General features: G+C 33.0%; 3 protein-coding genes across 4 annotated transcripts; all 3 read left to right on the forward strand.

Annotated features, from left to right (window-relative positions):
- The first annotated feature begins 367 nt into the window (after window positions 1–367).
- Window positions 368–1,168, forward strand: LOC107428890 (inactive protein FON2 SPARE1). The gene has a single exon (XM_016039489.4). It carries the CDS (start codon window positions 679–681, stop codon window positions 1,039–1,041), a length of 363 nt encoding a protein of 120 aa, XP_015894975.3. The 5' UTR covers window positions 368–678; the 3' UTR covers window positions 1,042–1,168.
- Window positions 1,169–2,894: 1,726 nt separating this feature from the next.
- On the forward strand, window positions 2,895–6,689 carry LOC107428862 (heparanase-like protein 1). Of its 2 annotated transcripts, XM_025078187.3 has the most exons (10): window positions 2,895–3,320; window positions 4,031–4,164; window positions 4,296–4,332; window positions 4,692–4,875; window positions 4,954–5,108; window positions 5,195–5,428; window positions 5,542–5,731; window positions 5,808–5,933; window positions 6,036–6,135; window positions 6,253–6,689. In XM_025078187.3, exons 2-10 carry the CDS (start codon window positions 4,162–4,164, stop codon window positions 6,565–6,567), a joined length of 1,344 nt encoding a protein of 447 aa, XP_024933955.3. In that variant the 5' UTR covers window positions 2,895–3,320; window positions 4,031–4,161; the 3' UTR covers window positions 6,568–6,689. The 2 variants fall into 2 exon arrangements, with proteins under 2 accessions (XP_024933955.3, XP_015894941.4); XM_016039455.4 differs by lacking the exon at window positions 2,895–3,320 and having other exon boundaries at window positions 3,353–4,164.
- A 4,216-nt stretch (window positions 6,690–10,905) lies between these two features.
- LOC107428861 (protein KTI12 homolog) lies at window positions 10,906–12,546 on the forward strand. The gene is made up of 2 exons (XM_025077949.3): window positions 10,906–11,275; window positions 11,449–12,546. Exon 2 carries the CDS (start codon window positions 11,449–11,451, stop codon window positions 12,355–12,357), a length of 909 nt encoding a protein of 302 aa, XP_024933717.3. The 5' UTR covers window positions 10,906–11,275; the 3' UTR covers window positions 12,358–12,546.
- The last annotated feature ends 1,575 nt before the right edge of the window (window positions 12,547–14,121 follow it).

Below are 14,121 nucleotides of genomic sequence, written 5' to 3' on the forward strand. Positions count from 1 at the left end.
TAATAATAAAAAAAATCATATTTTGCTAAAATCATATTCAAAGAATACGAAGCTTTTTTTATTTTTTTTATTTTTTTGGTTTAGAATAAACGTGGACAATTCTCGAGCAAGCTATTCTATTTCTTAAAAACAATAAAATCAATGAAAACGCCCACATAATCAATCTAATCCAAAAACAAAGAGCCATTTGGATTTATTTGTCAAATTGGTTGCTTCAGCAAACTAGTAATCATAGTCTTTGATAGAAACTTGTTCCAAATTGAAATGACCATCAAATTATCACCTATATAGATATATATACATATAAAACCAAATTAGTCAATATTCAATAAAAACGAAAAATTTATCAGATTAGACCCCACATAAAATTAATTAAGTGTAGGGTATATACACCTGCATATATACGTGACCCATTTGATGAATATTGTAAATATTGCTGACCATATATATTTATATATAAAACAATCTCAACCTTTTCTAGGCATATGCAATTTATATTCTTTCATGTGTCTCTTGCTCTGCGTTAAAACTCTCTCCCTCTAATTTTCCTTTTGTCTCCAACTATTAACTCCGTCTTCTATTTCTTTCGCTTTCTCATCTCTCCCTTTCTCTTCCACCCCACAAAACCCCATTTCTTTAATTTCTCTCTCTCTCTCTCTCTTTCTCGCTCTCCAAACAATGAAGAACTCTCACTCTTCAACCTCGAGTTCAGCTTGTACTCACCGGTTATCGCCATTCATAGTAGCGGTTCTACTCCTCTTCCACCTTGGTCTCGCTTTACCAACCAGCGTCTCTGACCAAAGATTGACGTCATCTTCAAGAAACCGCCTTGACGACCCTCGACTTCATCCTTGTGATTCCCTTCATCACGAAAAGTCACGCTCTTTATGTACTCGGTTCCAAAGATTGCATCAGAACCGTCACCGATCCGTTTCCTTCCCTCCACCACCACCGTCATCAGCGGAGCTCCATGAGATTGATCCAAGATATGGCGTGGAAAAGCGACTTGTTCCTTCTGGTCCGAACCCTCTTCACAACTGAAAAAATATCAGGAAGAAAACAAAAAAGACAAAAAAGAAAAAGAAGACGAAGAAGAAAGAAAGTAACCCATTTCATTGTCATTGTCAAATACCAGAGTTTATTTCACAAGGGAAAAAAAAGAAGAAAAGTTTCTAAACATTTATTTTATATATATATATATATGGTTCTTTAATTATCTCATTTTTCTTGCTATATTATACGGTTACAATCTTGCTTGTTTCTTGGGAAACTTACTGCTATACTACTTGAAGGGAATTTTGATGGTGCAGAAGAAGAACTTAAGCAGCAGAAACAAGCTATCAGAGGCAGAGAGTTTTATTTGTTTGTATTTTGTTTGGTGTTATTATTTTTAATGGATGTTGCTATTTCCATGCTTGTTTTTTATCCTTTTAGTGCTCTGTGTTTTGTGTATATTTTTGTGATTGATGGGTCTCTCTCTGATGAGTAACGAGATCAGCGGTAGAGAAATTTTGTTGGGAATATTGGCAAAAACAAGCATGGAAATGGACTACTCCTGGTTTTGGTTTTTAATTTTGGCTTTTTTTTTTTTTTTTTTTTTTTTGGGGGGGGGGGCAATTTTCTTTTTATATTTAATATTTTTTAAGTGTACTTTGATTATATACAGTTCAAAATTATGGTAAAGGCGGAGTTCAAAAGAAACCCATGAACTTCATTAAATTTGGGAGGTTGAGTGGAGCTGTTAAAGAGTCATGGTACTACTCCAATAGTCCAATCCATTGGGTTTAACCTTTTCTTTCTTTTTTTTAGGTAAAAAATTGACTTTTTTCCTAGTGCCATTTTGGTTTGCATTAAATAACTTCATGTGTATAGTTTATGTTCAAACTTGAATAATATCTCCTCACCAAAAAAATAAAAAAAATAAAAAAGCTTGAATAATCTCTCTATCAAATCAATAATCTTCTATTTACTCTTTTTGTGTGAATATTTGTATGAAAAGGGCAGAAAAGAAAAAGGAAAAGTGGGAAAAAAAAAATTTGTCTGATGTAAATTCTTGGGTTGTATATCATTTACACAATATTTCAAGCGAAACAAATTAATTAGATATGCTACGTTTTAGGATCTTGTTATCAATATTCGGAGTGGGTTCTCCGATTAATTAAATTAATTAACTTAATTTGTTGGGATTGAGAGATAGAAACCAAAAAAAAAACACTAAGGAGCATCAAATTGGACGATAATTAGAAACCGTATTGTTAGCAACTAACTAAGCCAACATATAGGTGCGACAATTCAATTCAGTTCTTTCCATTATTGGGTGGAAAAAGGTGTAAGAAGATAAAAGAAACTGCATAATAAGTATGAAAGCTGGTTCATTAATTAATAAATCATTTTTGGACAAAATTAATTAATATACGGTTGAAGATCTAAAATGAGATAGGAATTAAAACTTTTAAAAGGGTATTTAATAATAAAAATAATAATTTTCGAAAGAATAAAATAAAATAACAATAATAATTCACTTAGCATATTTCAATTTATTCCTTTCATGGGTTTTTACACACAAAACCACCAACCATGTCTATTTCGTCATAATTATTATGGTCCTATATGTTTAATAAAAAAAAAAAATTCTTGTAACTTTTTTTTATTTGATCAATTTCAAAATGCAGGATTCAATTAAAATTTTTTTGATTTAATTTGTAAAATTTTGAAAAATAGTAACCTTTTTTTCCCTTTGGACAGAGGATAATAATGACCTTCAAAATACGAAATTTTTAGCCACCGTAGCTATTTCAAAGAGAATTTCAAAATCTACTCAGAAAAATAATAATAATAATAATTATAAATATCCATATGGCAAAATAGGAGATATAAAAACGAAAATCACGGGGCCAAATTCCTAGTTAAAACTGAAGTCGTGAAGAGTAACAAGAAGCAAAGCTAGAAATGGCGCTATGTTTTCTGTTGTTTATTTTCTGTTTGATTCTCACGATTCTTATCTTTCTACACACCAAAACTCTCAAATGTGAAGCTTCAGGCTTCCTTCATCGAAGTTTTTTACTTGGGTTTTCTTATTTTCCTCTCTTTCTGAAGTAAAGATTTTCGTTTATTTTGGTAGTGAAAGAATTAAACAAGATAAGGGCTTTAACCAATTTCAACCCCAACCCCATTTCTTCAATTTCTCATCCTTCATTGATGGTTGAGTATTTGGAAAGTGTGCTTGAATTGGGTTTACTTTGTTTGCGTTCAGGTACATTTGTGCAAGGTTGATTATGGGGCATTTTACCATCATCCAATCTACTGAACCACTCTAGGCTGTAAGGCTCCTTCTATGCCATCCTCCGGTTTTTTCTTGTTTATTTGCTGTATAATTATATTTGAGCTTCATTATTTGCTTTCAAGGTTAAATTGTCACTATCACTGCCCATATTTTGCTGCAATACTATGTATATAGTCAGCATCTGTATTTTTTTTTTTTTTTGGGTATTTTCTGTTTTTTGTGGTTTTTTTTTTCTTTTTTTCTTTTTTTCTTTTAATCTGTATATAGGGACTATTCTTTGCTAACTAAATTCTGTTCTTTTGTCCAATTCTTCAAGTTAGCAGGCACATATCGGTTTCTAATAAACTGCTAGTATATGCTATACTTTGATGCTGTAAATCTAATCCTATATGCGTTTGTTAAGTAAAATGAACAAGTAAACACATTCCCATGGTGAATAATTATAGCATTTTTAATGAAATTGCTTTATTTAACAGTAGGATGACAGCTATATTTAACAATAGGATAATTGTCTTAAAATTAGAAAAAAAAATTAAAAAAAAAAAAAAACAAAAAACAAAAAGAAGAGTTAAAGTTTTGATGTTATCGTAACAGATTGCTTGTTATTTGAACAACCATGTAGTATATAATGTTCTCAAAATGTTTTCTTTTTCACAAAATTAAAGCTTTGTGAGAGAATGGAGTTGAGAGTAGTATTTTGTTGCTTCCTTGTACCATGTTTTTCACTTTGTTTTGCTGATAATATAGAAATTACAATTAGAGGAGAAACCTCAATAGCCGAAACAGATGACAATTTTATATGTGCAACCTTGGACTGGTGGCCTAATGAGAAATGCGACTACAATGATTGTTCATGGATTGAATCTGGCATTCTCAATATGGTACAACTATTATTATTATTATTATTATTATTATTATTATTATTATTATTATTATTGTTATCTTTATCTTTTTCTCCCTTTAACTTCTGTGTGTTGCGCTAACTTTTGTGGGAATTTTCAATATTTCACAGGATTTGAAAAACAAGGTTTTGTCAAATGCTATCAAGGGTAAGTTTTTAAACAAGTTATGGTTTTCAAAGTAAAAATGAATAATTGTCAATTTACTCAATTTGGAAGTTTCTTATTCACATTATCTCTGTTTGATCTTCCATAGTCTGTTTCGTTAATACTATCATCGCCACATAATAAATAAATATATTTGGAATACTATAAAATAATTGATGAGTTAAAAGCTTGTAGCTTCCCTAAGTTTGTGTTTTTGTCCTTGTCTGTTTTTAACTTTTTATTTCCTTAGTTTGTATTTTTGTCTTTGTCTGTTTTTACTTTTTGTTTCCTTTCAATTTGCGATCTTCAAAAGTGCTGTGCTAACTTCTTACTATTGGTTAAAAAAAAATAAAAAAACTCAGCATTCAATTCTCTTAGGATCAGAGTTGGAGGTTCATTGGAAGATCAGGTAGTGTACGGTGTTGGAAATGCAGCTCAAGAAGATTGCCCTGAGTTCACAAAAACCAGTGGTCTATTTGGATTCAGCAATGGTTGCCTTCCCCAGAAGAGATGGGATGAGCTCAATCACTTATTTAACGAAACAGGGTAAGTATGTTTACCAACTCTTTTCCATATTTAAAAATACGAGTAAGAAGCCAGTAAATAATTTATCTTTTATGACAGAGCAAAGATGACCTTCGGGTTGAATGCCCTCTATGGAAGGAAACAATCCCAAGAAGACAAAGTGCTTTGGGTAGGTAAATGGAACCCTCAAAATGCCCGTGAGCTTATGGAGTACACTATATCAAAAGGATACATGATTGACTCCTACGAACTTGGTAAATATGGCTGCCATGTTGAATTATGAAGCTTTCTCATTGAGCCATGCACATATTGCAATTACATATCAATTACTTTTTGTCAGGAAATGAACTATGTGGGTCTGGAATCTCGGCAAGGGTGGAAAGTGAACAATATGGGAAGGATATGATTGAGCTGAAGAATCTAGTGAAAGAATTGTACCCTGATACCTCTAGAAGACCAAAGGTGTTAGGTCCTGGTGGTTTTTATGATGAAAAATGGTTTAATACCTTCCTACAGGTCTCGGGGCCAGATGTGGTTGATGGTTTGACACATCACATCTACAATCTTGGTGCAGGTATGTTTGCACTCTGCTGCACTTTAATGAACCTAAACCACCAAATGTTATTGTGGTACTGCCGTGCAATATGAAATTGATTCTTTGGGTGCTGAACAAAATCATGGTTATAGGTGTTGACCGCAATCTTATCAATAATATTCAAGATCCATACTATCTGAACCAGATTGCACAGACATATGCTGATGTCTCCAGGTCCATCAAGGACTTTGGACCATGGGCAGGCGCATGGGTTGGGGAATCAGGTGGAGCTTATAATAGCGGTGGCAAAAATGTTTCACATACCTTTGTTGATGGTTTCTGGTTAGTATCCCTCCTACACATATTTTTTAACAACGAAACTTGTATGGAGACTAACTTGAAGGAGAGAGAAATACAGGTATTTGGACCAACTTGGCATGACATCAACCTTCAACCATAAGGTTTTCTGCAGACAAACTTTAGTTGGAGGGAACTATGGTCTTCTTAGTAAAGAAACATTTATCCCCAATCCAGATTATTATGGGTTAGAATCTCAATCTTAAGTTCATGAAGATACTCCAAAATTATTTATTCAGCTTATCATCCTTATTGATTGTTTCCAACTGCTTTCATGCTTTCCTACCAGTGCACTTCTGTGGCATCGCTTAATGGGAAAGAAAGTGCTGTCTACTAAACACGAAGGCTCTCCATATTTACGAGCTTATTCTCATTGTTCAAGAAATCATGTGAGAAAAATGCATCATAACTTGAAATTGAACTCTACTTTTCTTGTTGGTCTATAAATAGGATATGAATTTCATTGTTTGAAAACTTGTTAACCAATTCAAATCTCTGTTTTCCAGCCTGGAGTTACCCTACTTTTGATTAACATGTCAAATTCTACATATTTTGACGTCTCTGTTGAGAACGATTTCAATCTGTATCCAGAGCAAGTTGCAAGGTCAATACAAAGAGAAGAATACCATTTGACTCCAAAGGATGGTGATATTCTAAGTGACGTGGTTGTACTGAATGGAACACCTCTGAAGCTGACTGATTCACTGGGCATCCCTAATTTGGAGCCTGTTCTTGTGGATGGTTCATCCTCAATAAGGGTTGTGCCTGATTCTTTTGTATTTGTGGTTCTTAAGGATTTTAAGGCTGCTACATGTGCTTAGAGATCCTTATTTCTTTGGTTTATTTGTATCTGTATATATCCAAGAACAAATGCCATACGTGCTGTTGTAAAAGAATTCAATTAAATTTAATGAAACTTGCAAGCACTCAAATTTACTGTTAATTGGACCTGTCATTAATTTTCTGCTAAATTATTAAACTAATATGGCTAAGCACTCGGTAACTAAGAATTGCTCACAGAAAAACCCACAAATCTGATTGGATAGGAACTAAGAATTATTGGACGTCTTGAGACTTTGCCGTCTTCAAGCCTTTTGTTTAGAATTAAATTTCTTCTAATGTATAAAATAGCAGGCAGGTATTACTAAAAAAGATAATTAAAAATAAAATAAATAAATAACAAACCATAAGAGGACAACAGAGCCATTTGAAAGAGGATAAACAGTTAATGCGTTTACTTATTGATTGTTATAAAACACAGTCTGAGCTGATAAACTAAAAACAAATCCAATGTACACAAAATTAATAAACACATTCAACCAAAACCATTGAATGTGTAGTGGGTCAAAAAATTAAAACTTTTTGGGTTGTGGTAAACACTTTAACAACAGTTGAATACTATGCTATTGTAGCACTGGAAATTGGAGCTTGAATGGTAGCCTGATACAGCAGCGCCTTAAGTTGATCTTTGGCTGCTTTTGTTCGTTCAAATCTTGAATGCCGCGATCAAGAAGGCCGAGTTGCTGCTGTGACTTGGAGATCACGTCCATAAAGCGGGACTTCAACATGGAAACCCTAGTGGCCTTTCTTGGTGATAGTTGTGTCGATGATGTTTGATCGCTGCTGCCATGGATGATTTGACCACCGAAAGACTTGGGCTCGTTGGTTGTATGATCGATGATGACCTCCTCATCATCACGCTTGAGAAACAAGCCCAGCCCATTTAATGGGTTTCGACCGAATACATGATAGTAAGGAGAAGCGCGACACATATTCCTGATTTCCATCTCGATTTGAAGATTGTCTTCGAGCACCACGCTTTTTTCTAGTTGGTCCAAAGCCATGCGAAAGGCTTCCCTCTCTCTTTTTCGCCTCAACTCGATCTCTTCGCAGCTTTCAAACTCAATGATTCTTTCCAGTCGAAGTAGAGCAGCGCGTGAAGCTTCTCTTTCTTTTTCTCGGCTCCTCTTCAACTCCATCGTTTCCCAGATCATGGGTTGTGTGATCACAAGGGATTGCTGCTGTTAATGGCGGAATGAATGCAAAACAGAGAGAGAATAAGATTACAATTCGAAAACAGAGAGAGTGTGAGAGAAAGAGAAAAAAAGAGGGTGAAGGAGTAGCAGTTAATGTTATAGCAATGGCGGTGGATATGGTAATTATTGGAACCGCGTAAAGGAAGAAGAAGAAAATTGGAAAGTAGAGAAGGGCAGAGCAGAGAGAGAAAGAGAGTGAAGTGGGTAGGAAAGTAACATATATGACCGTTGGGTTTGAAAGGCGGTGGAATGGGTATATCCAATAAGAATCATGGGTTGTTGGTTTTGACTGAGTCAGCATGAGGAGGCCAAAAAGTTATGTTGCTTTACTTGAATGGTAATTTTACAAAATTTGAAGCCAAACATAGCGTAATTGTAAAAATGTAGCAAAATTAAAAATAAATAAAGTAAAATAAACAAATATTAAGAAATTAATTCGAGAAAAAAAGGGTTTTGTTTTTCGTTTGTTCTTTTGTTATTGCTCAACTCTGGTGCTGAAAGAAAATGTAATTGCGAGAAAAAATTAGAGAATTATGTAGTTAAGAAAGTGATTTGAGCTTCATAGCTATGTATAAGAAAATGATTGGGTTCGAATAACAAAAATTCAGTCAACTAACTGGTACAAAATTGCAGATGATTTAAGGAACAAGGTTTGTTTAATTACCAAACAATGAACTCCACAACCCTGTGTCAAATCTAATGGAAAACCATATGTGCCCCACAAAACAAATGGATCATGCAGTCAAAATTGGAAGGGAGTTACATTATACACAATCGCAGGTAAAATCATCAAGGTGATCCCAAAATAATACAGACTTCATCATTTAAACAATAACTCTATATTTTCTTTTTATATTTTCCATTCACTCAGTGAAGAAAATATATCTCCTTTAATTGCTTACTTGTTTCATCCGATTTTTGAGATTGGTGAGGCATGGTGAACAAGCATTCAACGTAAAGTTCAAAATTTCCAAGGTGAATTCAAACAGTTATATTTGTTGGACAGGAAGACTTTTGAGGTTTCTTCAAGTCCAAGCAACATGTAAAGTAAAAGTGGTTATCATGAAACTAGAAGTAAACACTTCCATGATCTATACGTTAAAATAATCATGGAAAGTTAGTGATTATCTTAACACCTAGTAGCACAGAAGAGTTCCTTGAAAGTCAACAACCTATAATTGTCCCGGTGGATGGTGCAACAGCATGTACATAGACCATCACAATCAGATTGATTTTGCACTTTCTTTTAGGTTTTTCTCCTAATATAAGAGAGAAATAAATGGATCTGAAAATTACCACACCACATAAACGTGAGATACACAGGAAATTCTTACCATCCGAAAACAGTAGCACCAGGCCTTCAGCAATCTATTTTGTAAGCTTGATTAGATCTTCTATAAATTTTCTTAACAATCTTCGTTTATGATTTTTCTATTAAAAAGAAAAAAAGACAATGGTTGAATGGAAGAAAGGTAGTAGCTGTAGTAGTAAAGAATCAACGGAAACAAATCCAATGAAAACATTTTGTTTAGCCATAGCTGCAATCCCAGGAAGCTGAAGGAAATCTTATTTTCTTGATATCAGCTTTCCTGGCAGCTGGAATTTGTGGGGATTCCATACTAATTTTCCGTATAAACTAAACAAATACATATGTCTAGTGCCTGTAAAACATTATCCTAAACTCTATTAGTTGAGGCAAAAATGGGAAAGGACTAGCTTTACTAGTAAGCTTCATTCAGTTCCTGCTCTAGTAAGTATGCCAATTTCATTGCTTTAAAGGCAATAACAGTAGGATTCCTTTAAAAATTCCCTCTTCTGATAAAGGGTAAACTACTTCATATCTATTTGATCTAATAGAAGACAGAGAGACCATGACTAGCTAAGCTTGATATTTGTATGTCTTGAGGTTCTGGTGCGCCAGGAATTGTTTTTTGTCACTCTTTATCCATCAAATCCACTAGTTCTTTTGTAATATTTAACACAGACGAGTACACATATATTTATATGGTTAACATTGATTGTTGATATATTGGCCGGGTGTGAGGGATATATGTGAGATTGTTCCCGCTCGTGATTGAAAAAAAAAAAAAAAAGGAAGAAAAACCGATGAAGAGGATGGCTTTTTTATGCGACACTGCTCATGATTACTTATTCCAAATGAAGCTATTTGTCCCAGTTTATTCATAATTTATTTTAAATATGTAATGTTTTGTTGAAGTAGATTACAATATTAATTACTTGTGCAAATCAATGGAGTTTCATTAATATACATATATTTATACACATTTATATATAGTACTTTGGAAGTTTACATGAAAGCATGGAGATTCTATTTTAGACGTTTGGTCAGACCAAGAAAGTAGTATTGGGAATTCCATCAACAGCAAAGAAGCAGTTAAAACAAGCAAAGCCAAAGTAAGAATGATGCCCTGTTAAGAATTTTTGTTGAAATAAAATGATACCTTCTAATAATACTATAGGCATCAAATCGAACTTTTATATAGCAAGAAATTTTTTGAAATAAGATTTGTCGAGAATTGAATTATAATTTTTAAATCAACAGATATAATAATTAAGTGACTATTTATTGTAAACTACCATTTTTACTAATATATTCTTTTAAAGATGTTTTTGTAAGAAATATCTTTTTAAATAAAGAACGTGAATTAGACATAAAAACAATAATTAAATATTCATCCAAAAATTAATTAATTAATTAATTAATTAATTATATATTTTTCTTTTTTTTAATACTTATTTTTTTTGTCTTAATTTAAAAAATAAAAAAAAAGTACATTTACCAAAAAATAAGAAACAGAAAAATAGAAGTAGATACCTCACTCTTTTTCTTTTTTGTGTAAATACTCTTATGTTTTTTTCTTTTTGGTCTGACAAGTAGATTTACATTAATCATCTTTAGTTACACTAGAAATCTAAATAAATTATACAGTCTAAACCTTTAAACTTATTTTAAATTTATTAGTGGACAATAAAATATATATATATATATATATATATATCTTTGTCTTTTGCTTATCATTAATTTTTTTTTTATTTTAAAAAAGGGAAAAAGAATGTTTCAAAACGGTGTCGCTTCTTCCAAACCGCACTTACCACTCTCCCCATTTCCCAATTTCCTTGGGTCGTCTTCATAAGCCCTAACCTACCTCCGTCTCACAGAGACGTCTAAATTAGGGCTTGGCAACGGTGATTTGAATTTTTCCTCTAATTTGTTCTTATTCAATACTCTCCCAATATATTCATTGTATTCTCCATCTATGTTTCACTGAAAAAACAAAAGCTTCAAAATTCTATCAGATTTTCTTCTATGAGCTTGAGGCTATTGAACAGTCCCAAATCCCAGTTCCCAATTTCCCTTGGTCCCCTCCATAAACCCCAGAGACCTAACTCCGTCTCGCAGAGACCCACGCCTATAATCTGTTCAACTCGCTTGACTTAATTGTAACGCTGATTTCACTTTCCAGCTTTTCAGGTATATTCGTATTCTTCATTTATGTTTTCTGACAAAGCTTCAGAATTTACCATATTTCCCATTAATTTTCACTCCCAAATTCATCCAAAGTCAGCAAAAAATTTTATGGGTTTTAGTTTTTAATTTTCAGCAATTTTTTTTTTTTTTTTTTTTTTTTTTTTTGGGTGGGGCAGATGGCATTGGTTGTGATTTGTGGGCAACCATGCAGTGGGAAATCAAAAGCGGCTTTCTGCTTAGCCGAGGCTCTTAAAGAATCAGAATCGAAGCAAACTGTTAAAATCATCGACGAGACTTCCTTTCATCTTGATCGAAACCAGAACTATGCTAATATGCCGGCGGAGAAGAACTTGCGTGGTGTTTTGAGATCGGAGGTGGATCGATCTTTGTCCAAAGACAACATCGTAATAGTCGATGCCTTGAACAGCATAAAAGGTTACAGGTACGAGCTATGGTGTTTGGCTCGTGCCGCGGGAATCCGATACTGCGTTTTGTTTTGTGATGTTGAAGAAACCCATTGTAGGAAATGGAACGAAGAACGCAGAGAGAAAGGTGAAGCTGCTTATGCAGACAACATATTTGATGATTTGTTGAGGAGGTTTGAGAGACCCGATAGAAGAAACCGATGGGACTCTCCACTGTTTGAGATTTTTCCTCAAAGAGATGGGATTGAGAAATCTTCTACTGCTATATCCGATGCTGTTTCGTATTTGACAAAGAAGGTGGATTCGAAATCAAGGGATGTTAAGATTCTTCAGCCTACCATTGCAACACAGAGTGTGAGGTTTTCTGAGGCCAATTCTCTGTATGAACTGGACAGAGCAACGCAGGAGGTGATGAATGCTTTGGTTGAGGCACAGTCTCAGGCACTTGGTGGTCCTCTAAATGGTGTTTCTCTTGGTCAAGGTTTGCCAATTCTCAACCTTTCGAGGTCCGTTGGGCTTCCTGAGCTTCGTAGGCTGCGGAGAACTTTCATAAAGTTAACAGGGCAAACCAGTTTGAGTGGCCCTCCACCACCTTCGGATGCAGAAAGTGCAAAGAGGATGTTTGTGGATTACTTGAACAGGGAATTGGAAACCCATTGAAGGAGACAACTGATGGATGAAAATGGTGTAAGAAAAGTTTTCTTTTAGTAAGATTTGGTGAGTTGAGATTTGTCATCTGGGTTTAGTTAAACTAAGATTCTTTGTACCAATAAATTTTTTTTTATTATTATGTGGGAAAAATTGTTGAGTTTTTTTACCAATAGATTCAAGAAAAACTCTCTTTTCAAATGACTCGCCCATCAAAAGGTTGTGTTGGTATTTTTTCCCTTCCCCCCCCCCCCCGGTTGGATTTCTTTCCCAACCTCAAAGTTCTCTATCTTGAATGGTGGTGAAAATCTAGAATCTCTCATGGTCTCAAATGGGCTGCCATGTCACAACCTGACACCTCGATCTACTCTCGCCACAACTTCATATCTTTCCCCATATTATATATATATATATATATTGGTATTCCCAATTTTTTTTTTCCTCATATACTAATATGGTGACCCTTTTTTTTTTTTTTTTTTTTTTTGGCTTGAAATGGTGACCGGTTAGTTATATAATTAATATATATATATATATATCTAATTTACATCCATACATTAAAATGTACGAAAATGTTCGCACGGTATCATAAAATTTTCGTTATATATATAAATATAAATTTATATATACAGTCTGTTTATGATGCGGACGGTTTTCATACAAATCACAATATTGGTGATAGTTTTTTATAATATTAGTGACGGTTTTTTAAAAAATCGTCGTTAATACTATGAAAATTTTTTATTATATATATATATATATATATATATATTTATATATATACTGTTAATTTTCTAAGCTCAAAAGGTTGACAATAATATTAATTCCTATAGGCTGAAAAGCTTTTAAGATTAAGCCATATTAGAAGCTGTGGCAATTTTATTTTCTTTCAGTCCAATTGTTTGCTCATGTCTTAGTAAAATTATATGAATGTTTAGTGGCTGTGGACTTCTGTGTAATTCTTACAACTAATTGTTTCTGTACTCTTTTTGGTCCTTGGTTTTCCTGTTTGCTCTTTATCATTCTGAAGTAGTCTATGCTTTTCCTGGCTATTCGGAATTGAATTCCCATACCAGTTGACTTTAAGATTCTTAACTCTGGGTTGCTGTAAATACTATTATTCAAGATGAGAAGGAATTCCTGAACCACATGATAAAGTCAACTAACAGGAAGTGCCTGACACCTACATAAGTTCTACTCTGTTATCATTGAACCATAGCTTTATCTATTCAAAATTTGATATGATTAATTCTTCAAAGGTTAAGAGCAACATTTTCCCAAAATCTCTCTCTCAACAATATTTTCTTCAAAAACCATCCTTTTGTAGATGTTTGTACATTCAAAAATTGCAGATATCAACACTATAGAAATACTAAAATCATCCATTTTTATGGATGTTTGCACGTTAAAAAGTGATGGAAATCCGCATTATAAAAAAATTTATTATTTTATATATCTTAATTAATAAATAATTTTATTAAATTTATATATTTTTATATTTTTTAATTAATAATAATATTTGTATAACTATTAACGCTTATTATGAATATAGAAAATATAAATTCATTTAATATTTTAGAATTTTTATAGTTAATTTGATAATTAATTGATTAAATAAGCTAATCAATAAGTTTCAGTAAAAAAATTTATTTTTTAAATTCATTTTCATTATTTTTTATGAGTTTTTATTAATATTTAATAATGTTTTATATTTTAATGAATATTTCTATATTTTAAACTTTTGGTATTTTCATTAATAATGAAATTTTAAATCTT

This window comes from Ziziphus jujuba, chromosome 12 (genome assembly GCF_031755915.1).
Source record: "Ziziphus jujuba cultivar Dongzao chromosome 12, ASM3175591v1".
NCBI classification, from domain to species: Eukaryota; Viridiplantae; Streptophyta; class Magnoliopsida; order Rosales; family Rhamnaceae; genus Ziziphus; species Ziziphus jujuba.

What these genes read in the sequence shown, in the direction of transcription:
- LOC107428862 (XM_016039455.4), top strand. Translation starts at nt 3,961, where the DNA reads ATGGAGTTGAGAGTAGTATTTTGTTGCTTCCTTGTACCATGTTTTTCA. An exon ending in AATCTGGCATTCTCAATATG is followed by an intron (nt 4,165 to 4,295) that starts GTACAACTATTA and finishes AATATTTCACAG; the next exon opens with GATTTGAAAAACAAGGTTTT. An exon ending in GATTGACTCCTACGAACTTG is followed by an intron (nt 5,109 to 5,194) that starts GTAAATATGGCT and finishes ACTTTTTGTCAG; the next exon opens with GAAATGAACTATGTGGGTCT.
- LOC107428890 (XM_016039489.4), top strand. Translation starts at nt 679, where the DNA reads ATGAAGAACTCTCACTCTTCAACCTCGAGTTCAGCTTGTACTCACCGG.
- LOC107428861 (XM_025077949.3), top strand. Translation starts at nt 11,449, where the DNA reads ATGGCATTGGTTGTGATTTGTGGGCAACCATGCAGTGGGAAATCAAAA.